At 33.4% G+C, this 12005-nt stretch overlaps 1 protein-coding gene across 3 annotated transcripts in view; it reads right to left on the bottom strand.

The window, feature by feature from the left end:
* Positions 1-12005, bottom strand: part of Phip (pleckstrin homology domain interacting protein) — a 111362-nt gene that overhangs the window by 86489 nt on the left and 12868 nt on the right. For 2 of the 3 annotated variants that reach the window (XM_051173027.1, XM_051173034.1), the window contains exons 5-6: positions 9275-9425; positions 9094-9192 (exon numbers count right to left, since the gene is read on the bottom strand). In XM_051173027.1, the coding sequence (XP_051028984.1) occupies positions 9094-9192; positions 9275-9425 (250 nt within the window). Of the gene's footprint in view, positions 1-9093; positions 9193-9274; positions 9426-12005 lie in introns of those variants that run through there. The other variant, XM_051173041.1, reaches the window with a different exon arrangement.

Below are 12005 nucleotides of genomic sequence, written 5' to 3'. Positions count from 1 at the left end.
TGTTGTGAGTTTCCGAAGACACTCTGAACTTTTAAACAATATTGAAACTGAAAGATTATGAGGATTTTGAAGTAGGACTATAAATACATTTTGCATTATGATATAGCCACAGAGTAGAATCTTTGGAAAGATTAAACGATTAAGAGGTGTGGCTTGGAGAAAGTATCACTGAGGGTACACTCTGAGGCATTAAAAGCCTATGCCAGGCCTAGTCTCTCTTTCTGCCTGCAGATCAAGCCATCTGCTCTCAACTGCTTCCCCAACTCTCCAACACCATGGCTGCCTGCATGTTCTCATGCTTACCACAAGATGATAATGGACTAAACCTCTGAAACTTTAAGCAAGTCCTCAATTAACTGCTTTCTCTTATAAGAGTTCGGCTTTTCCTCCCGCCGCCTAGTCTTGTCCTGCTGCCGCGCCAGCCACAAATAACACACAGAGACTCTGTATTTGATATAATGTTGTTGGCCCATTATTTGTTTCTTATAGGCTAGCTCTGTCTTAAGTATTAACCCATTTCTATGTATTTCCACATGGTCTCCTTACCGGGGAGTGAGGCAGGCGTCCGGTCTCCCCGGTCTCTCCATGCTGACTCTCCTTACCATTTCCTCTTTCCTCCTTGTCTCCTAGTCCCTCCTATCTAGCTTTCCTATTGGCCAACAGTGCTTTATTCATTAACCAGTATGAGAAACATATTTACAGAATGACATCTCCCATCAGAGTTGCCTTGGTCACAGTCTCTCTTCACAGCAATAAAACAGTGATTAAGACAACTTCCAAAGACTTTTCCTCCCCCAAATAACTAACCACTGTAACTAGCCTTTCAATTTTACTCATTCTCCTCTTTTCTATTAAATTGTGATTAACAATTATAGTAAGCATTTCCATTTTACATTAATGGCATTTTAATATTTCTGGGTATTTTTTTCACTATGAGTCTACTTTAAGATATTGTATTTTTGATTATTAACTATTTTTGAAGAAATAAATAAAAATATTTCAAGTCTCAATTTAGAATCATCTGCTGATAAACTGATATCTTTCATTATCAAGTTCCTATAGTTGGGTCAAGTTTTCAATACAGATGATTTTATAAGAATTTTTCTAAACTTTTTTAAACTTCAGCAATGTTACCCCATTTTTTTTTTTTTTGTTATACAGGCATTAGTTGTACCAAGTCTAAGGAAGGAAAAAGAGCACACACATATGTGTACATGCTCAAGCACATAAACCGCTGCCACAAAAGAACATTTACGATAATCTTGGTAACTACATTTGGCAAAATCTTGGTAACTACATTTGGCAAAATCAACTAAATATTAAACAAGCAGAAATACTGGTTCCCTCTCAAATGTTTAGATTTTTTTTTTTTTTCTCCTTTTGCAAAGTACTCAGAAAAATGTACAAGCATTCAGGTAAAAGTGTAATAAATTAGCCAACTTCCAAGATCAAAATTAACTGTAATTTGAAAAATATGTTTAACATAACATTTGATGTGTTACCTATTCTCCTGTAGGAAAGCTGTTTCTCCCTGAACATCAGAACTGGAAGCTCCACAGCTACAAATTTATAAAAGCAAAGCCTGTCTATTACCCTAAAGGATACAAAAAGTCACCTGCAGATTCCAAACTCAGAGAAACAATTTCTATGAAAGAACAATTAGAAAAGGAGAAAATGAAGAGACAGATATATAACTCAGAAAGTGCCTCAGTATAATTTGAGCAACCCAAGTCTTTTTTGTTAATATACAAAATAAGAACTCAGATTGTACATTAGTTTTATTATCCTACCTTGTGTAATTTAATTGTGACTATGATTTAAAAAACACAGACTTGGAAAAAAAAAAAAACTCAGAGTTGAAAAGTTTCCTGGTATTCACTAAGTAAAATGTTTACATAAGATTTATAAAAATAAACACCAAAATGTTTTCTAAATTAAAACAAAACAGAAACTGTAAATAATCTGTAACTAGGTTTCATTTTAATCTCCATAATGTCAAGAAAGGCTTTCTAAATAAGTCTTACAATCAATATCTGTAAATTAAAGGCTTTGGAAGTCTATGAACCTAAATTTTAATTACAACATGTGATAAAAACCTAAGAGCACAAAAACCCCAAATTATCATATATCTATTCCATTCTCAATTTTAATTATATAGTTCTATAGTTATGACCAAACATTCAGAGACCAATTTCCCTATGATTCCAGTTCACTCTAAGCAAAGACTTGTCTTTATAGGATAAAAATTATTTCAAAATTTCTATTATATGAATATAGTGTATAGTATAAAGTATTTAATATGATATACATTTACATAAAATGTTATTTCAAAGGACCACAAGAGTTGTAATAAAAAGGATGTACGACAGTGACAGTCAAAAACAACAAAACACTATTTATAATTCTCTAAGTCATGACACTAAAAACCATACATCAAATATATTGAAATAAAATGACAGGAAAAAACAAAAGCCATCAACATCTAGCCATTACAGCTAGAGAAGCTCATAGTAGAAGTAGAAGGACTTCAATAATGTAAAATCTAGGCCAGAAACCAATGTAGTTTTAATCCCCAGGGTAGAATGAGAGAACAGACTCCAATTAGTTGTCCTCTGATTTTCACAGGAACACTGTGGCATAAACAAAAGTAAATGTATTTTTTTTTTTAAGTTAAAGACTAGTAGATGAATTTCAATTATGCTGAAAAATGTCAATGTGGTGTATTTGAAAATAATAGCTCATAATGGGCAATATTTACTGAGTGCTTTCCTACATTCTAGAAATGACTCAATGCATTTTATATATTCTTATCTTTACCATGCCTCATCAAGAAAAAAAAAAAAAAAAAAAAAAAAAAAGAATTGAAAGTAAATTGTAATGATCCCAACACTATGGTAACAGAGTATACTCAATGCTGCTTACATCAACATTAGGAAAAAAGACTGAAAGGAAATAATATCCCAAACTATGAGCACAAAACCAATTACACTGATTTTTTTTTCTACTTCTTCTTAAGCTTTTCTCTAATTTGAAGCTTTCTCCTACTGGGCACAAATTCTTTCTATAATGTCTAGAAAGATTAACTTAAATCCAAAGCTTGATAGAAAATACTTACAGAAATATAAATTTGTTTAATTACAAAAAGCATTGAAAATGGAGTGTATTAAATATGAAGCCAGGCATTGGGGTGCATGCCTTTAATCCTAGCACTTGGGAGGCAGAGGCAGGCTGATCTCTGAGAGTTCAAGGCCAGCCTGGTCTACTGTGCGAGTGCCAGGACAGGCTCCAAAGCTACACAGAAAAACCCTGTCTCCGAAAAAAAAAAATTTAATATGTATGTATCTATGTACGTATACGTATACACACATACACACACACACATACACACAGAAAATGCCCAATGCCAACTTTACATGGACTAAAAATTGAATATTATAAAGAATTCACATATTAGTGGGCACAACTGAACACTCCTGTTAACCTCAGCATAAAGGAGTCTAAGGCAAAAAGAGAACAAGCATAAGGATAACTAGTATAGAGCTCCATTAGAAGACAATGCCTCAAAAAAAAAAAAAAAAAAAAAAATTAGTAACAAAAAAATTCACCTATCTCATATTCTAACTTGCAAGCCAGAAGATAAACACAATTTTGGTTGTTGTGGAACATTTAATCACACAGTGTGAAAATATATCACTATCTTATTACTCTGACTGAATAAAGAGCTGAATGGTCAATAGCTAGGCAGGAGAGGACAGGTAGGATTTCCAGGGAGAAAGTAACTGGGGAGACAGAATGAAAGAACGGTTAAAATTCTGTGTGGCAGAACTTAGATAATAGAAACAGATTAATTTACATTTTAAGAGCAAGATGGGAACAAGTCTAAGCTAAAAGCCAAGCTTTCATAATTAGTAAGTTTCCATGTCATTATCTGGGGGCTGGTGGCCCCAAAAAGTCTGACTACATTTGGCTTTATGTCTGATTTATAAAACCTCTCACTGAGAGGCTGGCTCAGTGGGTGAAGTGTTTGCTTTGCTTGCAGAAGGACCTGAGTTTGTACCAGGGCACCCACATAAAAACCAGACATGATGGTCTCAGTGCTGAAGAGACAGTGATATCCAGGAGATTTGCTGGCCTGTCAGCCTAGCAGACCAAGACAGAACCTGACTCAATGAGGTGAAGAGCAAGAGCAAACATGTTACTTCTGGCTCCACGTGTATATGCATGGATTTGTACCTGCACGTACATTTACAACAGGAATACTCCCCACCCGCACGCAAATTCGCTGTTCTATTAAAGTAAGGTAGATCAAAGACAGTTACATTCGATTTTATTTAGGAAGCAAGACTTAAAAGGGAACATGTAATTCACTATAGAAACATAAAAATTATTCTGAGGTTACTATTAATAAAGACATTAGCAGAAAATGACAACCTAAAAATCCTAACTTGAAGGCCAGACAGCATTTGGTTCATTTCTACAGCACCACATGGAGCAGAACAAGATAAATCACATAATGAACAGCTCCAACTTCAGCCTAAGATGATGATTACAATATTAGAAAAACAATCATATAATCAGTTTTATAATAATTAAGAAAGGTAATGAGGAATAGAAGATAGAAATAATCTCGGGCAACAGAACATCTTTGAAAGTGTTCTCATTTTACTATGTAAATAAAAGGACTAGTATACTTAGAAGCTAAATTCTCACATGTTCAGTTTTGGTTTTTAGTTGTTTTACTTAAAAAAACAACAGATTTAGTACAGATGAACAATTTCTTAGGAAAAAAAAAAGCAGAAAGCAGGTAAAATTTCATGAGCCAAGTACATAAGAAATAAAATGAAAAAGAAAAGATAATGACTATAATTAATACTAAAAATGGTATTTATTTACCAATTTATTTACTAGAAATCAATCTGATGCCACTTCAACTAGAAAATACTACAGCATAACAATACTTTTAATTTTTAAATATTGGTAAGTTATCTTAATAAAAATTCTTTTAAAAATTTTAGTTTTTGGCCGGATGTGGTAGCACACACCTTAATTTAATTCCACCCAGATCCTTGGAAGGTAGAGGCAGGTGGGTCTCTGAGATCAAGACCAGCCTGATCTACATAGTGAGTTCCAGGACAGCCAATGCTACACAGAGAAACTCTGTCTTCAACAAAATGAAAATTTACTTTTTTGGTTGGTGCTGGGGATCAAACTTAGAAATACTTTAAAAAGTTATGTAGTTGTTCTTTATGTCAAACATCTCTGTCATTCAACTTTGAGCCAACTAACATTTACAGAGCATATATGAGCCAAGTGTAGGTAATAGGATGTTAACAGAGAAGACTTAATCTTTGAGATTGAACCTAGTAAGGAAGAAAGACAGGAAATGAGGACTTAACGACATTGCTGTGGAGTATTATTTTAACTGGGCCAAGATGTATTACATTTATTTATGATGCAGAATATTACTTTAACTATGTAAAAGTATGTTACATTTGCTTGTGCTGCATTTATTTAATGATATAAGGATGTGTGTTTAACTATAAAAAGATGTGTTGCATTGCCTACCTAAGGTACCTGATTGGTCTAATAAAAAGCTGAACAGCCAATAGCTGGGCAGGAGAGGCATTGACAGGATAGAGAGAATAAATAGGAGGAGAAATTTAGGCTGGAGAAGGAGGAAGAAGAGAAGGAGAAGGTAGGAGAGAAGAGGAGAAGGGGGAGGGGGAGGGGAGGAGAGGGGAGGGGAGGGAAGGAGAGGGGAGGGGGTTATATCCACGGTCAGACACAAGAAGCAGTCAAAGTACGATATACACACGAGTAAAAATCCCAGAGGCAAAAGGTAGATAGAAAATTTGAAACATAACAGTAAAAGTTCCAAACATAGGGGAAAACTTAAGAAAACTTAAGAAATATAAAAACTGAAAAGCAAATAGACAAAAAATACTGACAGGAGGAGACTATATTCCCAAATTGAAGGAACAGCATGTACAATGGCCCAGGAGCTTAAAAAGGCATTAACAACGTGGAGACAGGAGATGGCTCAAAGGGTTAAGGGATTTGCTGCCAAGTAGAATATCCAGAGTTCAAACCCCAGGACATGAAGAAGAAAAATCAATTCCTACAATTGTTCTCTGACTTCCATACAAATGTGTAGTACATGCATGTGCACACCACACACAAAATAAACTCAATTAAAAAATATAAGTCAGTTACAGAGCTAGGCAAGGTGATACAGGCATATAATTCTAACTTGCAAAGTCAGCCTGAAATGCAGAGTAAGATCCTATCTCAATAAAAAGATGAAAAAGGCCCCAAGCACAGTTAAGTCTAGTATGATTAGCACACAAAATGCAAAAGGACAAGTGTCAAAAGAAAAAAATTAAGAAGATGTAGCAGATTGTAAACAAATTCTGGTGAAAATGTATCTAAGGTCTCTAAGGAGAAATGTGAGATTTGCTTTAAGATAATTTATTGTGGCTTTCTCTCTTGGCAGCAATGCAAATAAAACTGGAAAGAATGCAAATAAAAGCAAAAGCTAATTTAGAGTAACAAATCCAATCATTCAAACTATAAAATTTGGGGCTAGGGATGTAGCTTAATTGGTAGAATTCATGTGCATTATCCATAAAACAACCGAGTTCTATCCTAGCACAAGATAAACCAAATGTGATAAGATACACACCTATAATCTCAGCTTTCAAGAGGTAAAGGGAAGAAAACTCCAAATTCGAAGTCATCTTCAATTATAAGTCTAACACACAAAGATTCCTATAATTTTCTTAAGGAACCAAGTATCTGATCTCAAATTCAAGTACTTAACTCACAATATATAAACTTGGAAGAATATACCACACTTCATTATTTCTAAACTTCATTATTTTTGCAGTTCCTATACTAAGGCACTCTTCCAACAATTACTATATTCTGACAATAAATGGACATAGCTGCTATGTTCATGCATAATTTCACAGAAGGAACAGGGTGCTACATTATAGTGATATAAAGCCAAATGCAGAAGCTGCAAACCAAAGCAACCACAGAACACACTGAATTTGTTACCATACCTACAATTTGATTTCTTTGTTAATAAAAGGGGTCTCTTCCAGAGCTGCTATAAAGTGCAAATAAATGACGGCACTTGTTCTGCAAACTCAAAGCTATATTTATAATGGCTATCCCTAAGCAATCAAAGCATTATGTGTTATAAAGGTAAATAATTTTGTTGGAGATTATTTTTTTCATTGGGCTAAATAAAGCACTAATGTCTCTAAAAAATCTACTCAGCCTGACTATGAACTTCCTCATTTCCAAAAAATTTCCCAGGAAATGTTCAAACATTAAATTCAAAGAATTCTTGAAGAAATTGAAAAAGTCAAAGGCCTAATGAAAAGATGGGCAATCTTACTTAAAAGCCAACACAGAACTCAATAATGACTAGGGGAATACACAGTGAAAAGTGAAAGGAGAGACAGTGAACACACCCTTAATTAGTTGCTGAGTTGCTTGTCAGATATAGATAGGGGAATCTTTTATCTCATCTATAACTTAAAAATAATTTACTTAAGAAATTAAAATACAACTTTAAGAGCACTTAATTCCCTGTGGAAACTGTTATTTTTCAAAAACTTACTTATGTTTTGAAATGGAAATTTTCAAAAAAGGAACTTTGGTATATTGCAAACACATCTTAGGAATCTTTGAGAGCTATCCTCCTATTTTATAAGGAAAAGAGAAAAAATGGGGGGGGGGTGAATGACCTCAGAGGGGCAAGAGGGGCAATGTCTTTTTGTTTACAGAAGATAGAAAAGCAAAAAAAAAAAAAAAAAAAAAAAAAAAAAATTAAATTAACAATGTACTAATTGGAAATGAGAAATTAAGAACAAATGGCAATACAAAAAAGAAAATAGCTGAGTTTGAAATGAAACTCACAAACTATAAAATTGTTATACTAAAACTATGATGAAGAAAGCACAAGAAAATGACTTGTGAAAGGAAAACAGCTACTAAGAAAGCAGGTTGCAATAACTGTTTAAGTGAGGAGCACTAAGTATAGAGGAATAAAAGTATGAACGGAAAGGAAGAAAGGAACAACAATGGTAGGAAAAATTGATGAATAGGAAAAGCAGTACAGCATAATTTACAGAATTATTTTTGTTATATTAATATTAAAATGACAGTAAATCTTACTAGTAAAAGATAAACAAAATATAACCAACCATGATTCTATAATTATACATCATACAAACATCAAGATATTTTTGGTAAGAGGAAATGACCCAGCATTCATCACAAAAAGAAAAAAATGTAAACAGAAAAAAGAGTAACAGACTAAACAACAAAAAGGCCTTCATTTGATTAATTGAAGTTCTAGAAAGGAGAAATAATGAAGCAGACATTATTTTAAAATAGTAAGAATTTTCAGCTTCACGAAAGGACATTAGACAGGACAGTGCACATCAGAGAAGAAACTAGGACTAACCTAAGATCTTTAAAAGCCTGGAGCTGACATAATGGTATAAGAAATAAATATCTCTAAATTGGCATAATTTACCTGTTTATATTCCTTTGGAAAGAGCAAAGGTAGTCATATAATATTAAGATTATAGTTAGACAACATACTGGAAAGAAGAAAGGTATAAGACAAAAATCAAAAGGGCAAGTCCTAAGGATGTTCTATTAATTTATCAGGACAAAGTGTAGCAGTAACAGAGCTGATAGGCTGTGTCTAGAAACCAATTCAAGAGATAAATACATGCAAATTTGTTCTATTTGAAACTTCCTAGACAAAAATATGTAATCCTTATTAAAAGAAAACCAAACTAGTTGTTTAACTAATTAAACATAATTTTTATTAAGGAAGTTTCAGGAGAAATAAAACATTAATGAGATGACCAATCTTCTTAAGAAACACAATACCTATAATTTGCAACTCTACATTATGACTTTATTAAAAGTTTTTACGTAAGAAAATCTGAGGTTTTTGTTTTTGAATGTTGATATGTGTAATATATCTCTGACAACACAGTAACTAAAAATTTTCTTTTCACTTATTTTTTACCTAGAGGAAACTACAACATAGTAAACTCCACTCACCAATGCTAGGCGGGCTACCATAGTTAACTGGAGACTCTGGTGGCCTTCCACAATGTAGTGCAGCCAGAGCAGATCCTTTCCATACCACATGCTTGCAGCCTATCAAAACATGCATTTTATAAATACAAAAATATAAAAATTGAAAAAACGAACTCTAAATTGTAATAGAAAACATTCATACTTTTATTTGTACGTAGCAAGGACTGTCTCCCAGCTCCTAATAAAGTTTGTACTCCAGGAACACTCTGAGGAATTTCTTGCTCAAGAAGAGGTCCTAGCCGATGACAGATTTGCAGCAAGTGATCAGGTGCAAGATGTCTATAATACTTCACCTATTGTGTCAAAAACAGACATAGGCACCTATTATGTTCCAGACAAACAAAAAATATTTGCTATGTTATATTAAGTAAAAGTCACAAAAATTACATAGGCTAGTCAACACTGTTTTCACTCCAAGAGAATGTTCAGGTTTTTAAAGCACTTAATTCACATCGTTACCCTATCATTTAGTATACTGAAGAAGAAAAAATTGCTATAAATTAATGTAAACTAAATCAAGTTATATAAATTAACATGCTGGCCAATGCCAATACTAAACAATGATAAACATACAGTTTCAGGGCAGGGGCTATATGGCTCGGTTGGTAGAGCTTGCCTAGGACACAAAAGGCACTGGGCTTTTAATCTCTAGGTACACACCTATGACCCCGGCAGTCTGGAGTTGCAGATGCTCTACTGTGTAATGTTGAGGCTATCCTGGGATAGAAATTCTGAATATTTCCCCACACCCATAAAAAAGGAAAACACATAGCATTTGGATTTTCAAAAATGTAAAGTAGCAACAGCAAAAACATAAAAACCAGTGTTTTGAAACTATTATGTCTTTGAAACAATTAAAAATTAAAGACAATTAGTATTTTTAGATTATCATTACACCAACTTTAAGCATATTTAATATACCATCTATGCTAATTTTTGTTGTTTTTATTTAGAGACAGGGTTTCTCTCCATAGCTCCGGCTGTTCTGGAACTCATTATGTAGACTATGTTGGTCTCAAACTAAGAGATTGCCTGCCTCTGCCTCTCAAGCACTGGGATTAAAAGTATGCAGCACTATGCCCCACCATGCTAAATTCTTAATTTACCAAAAACCTTTAAAAGGGATGGGAAGGAGGGCAAAATTCTAACTTTTGCATCAAACAAGTTTAACAGTAAAATAACCTATCTACTATAAAAAAAAAAAAATAGACCACATTAAGAACTCCACACCGCTGATTAATTTTTATCAGCATTTGAAACCATAATGTTCATTTTTTTTATTATTTCATCTAATCCAGGATTCCATCAAAATCAAGAATTAAATTAGAATATATACTATTTTACCACTTTACATTTACCACCAAAGTTATGAAATATGTCCTATTATAGAAATTAACCATTTCAAGTAAGATGCTCTAACACATGCTGAGAGCCATGATGAGTCTTCAGGTAAAATCCTAACTAAAGATAAAACCTCAACTGCCTTTCCCTGCCATTTTCTCTGTAAGGTAGTGGTTTCCAGAGGCCACATACACAACTTAGGATTTCACAACAGAGTCAACAAGAACTAATGATCTAAGTAAACCAAATACTGAAGATAAATAAAAAGGTAAATAAAAGCCATTTCCCTTATAAATTTGTTTTGAAAAGTTGTGACATCTGTTACTTGTGATAACATGAAATTAGATTACTATACTGGAGTTGAATAAATTTCTACTATATGAAACATTAATAGCAACTAACAGCAAAGTGCAACTCACATTAACAAAAGAATACAGTAACATGTAATGTTAAGAATGGACCCTGAACCAATCTAAAAGCACTTGGGGCCTTAAGCCCAAGTTTCAAAGTATATCACCCATTGAACAAACTTAAAATGAATTTCTTAAAATGTTAAGGGCTATGAATAGATAAATCTTTTTTATTGTATCTCATATTATCTGTTATATTCTTTTTATTTCCCCCTTCCTCAGTGCTGGGGATATACCTCAAGGCCATGAGCATGCAGGGGAAGCATTCTACTACCAAGATACACCATTAGGTTTTATTATACTCAAGAGTAGTGTGAATATTTTTTAAAGTTGACTAATAAACAGATTTCTAACATGAAGTCATTAAGAGAAATCTTACTCCAGAAGATATTCTTGTAAAACTATCATGGAGCCATGCTGTCACACTAATAATTAAAACAGCAGTCTAGAATGTATATATTAAAGTAGTCAAAAAGGCTTGGCAGAACGAGTACCTTTAGAAAAAAGAGGGCCTTAATAAAAATATATTACAAGCTATGTCCAGTGTCAATAAAGCCTCTGAGACTCCAGATAAATCTGTTTTTTAATTTTGTTTAACCCATAATTTTCCTGACTTATTTAGCCACAGTACAACTTTCTCCCTACTATCTGTCAGACTCAGAACATGTTTTAAGAAACAGTAATGATGCCCGATGGTGGTGGCGAACTCGGGAAGCAGAGGCAAGCGGATCTCTTTGAGTTTGAGGCCAGGCCAGTCTATAAAGCAAGTTCCAGGACAGTTAGGGTAGTTATTCAGAGAAAGCCTGTCTTGAAAAACCAAAAAAAGAAACACTAATGAGTACTATATTAGTAAATTAAATCTTTAATGTTTAAAATAAAACATAATAATTTTTAAAATTATATTTATACTTATCACTGATAAGCCCCAGAAAATTCTGGATTCTACATACAAGATGGACATAGTTAGCAAACTTATCTAAACAGCTCAAATATTCTGAATGTTCTTACCACACAAAGACATGATAAATGTATTAGGTGATAGATATGCTAAATGCTGACTGATAGCTATACAATATATATGTGCCTAACATTGTACTTTACCCCTAAAGAATTCTGTGTCAG

The sequence above is a fragment of the Phodopus roborovskii genome, unplaced genomic scaffold (assembly GCF_943737965.1).
Source record: "Phodopus roborovskii unplaced genomic scaffold, PHOROB, whole genome shotgun sequence".
Lineage (NCBI taxonomy): Eukaryota > Metazoa > Chordata > Mammalia > Rodentia > Cricetidae > Phodopus > Phodopus roborovskii.
The sequence above is the reverse complement of the archived record's forward strand: the minus strand, read 5'-3'. Positions and strand labels throughout refer to the sequence as shown.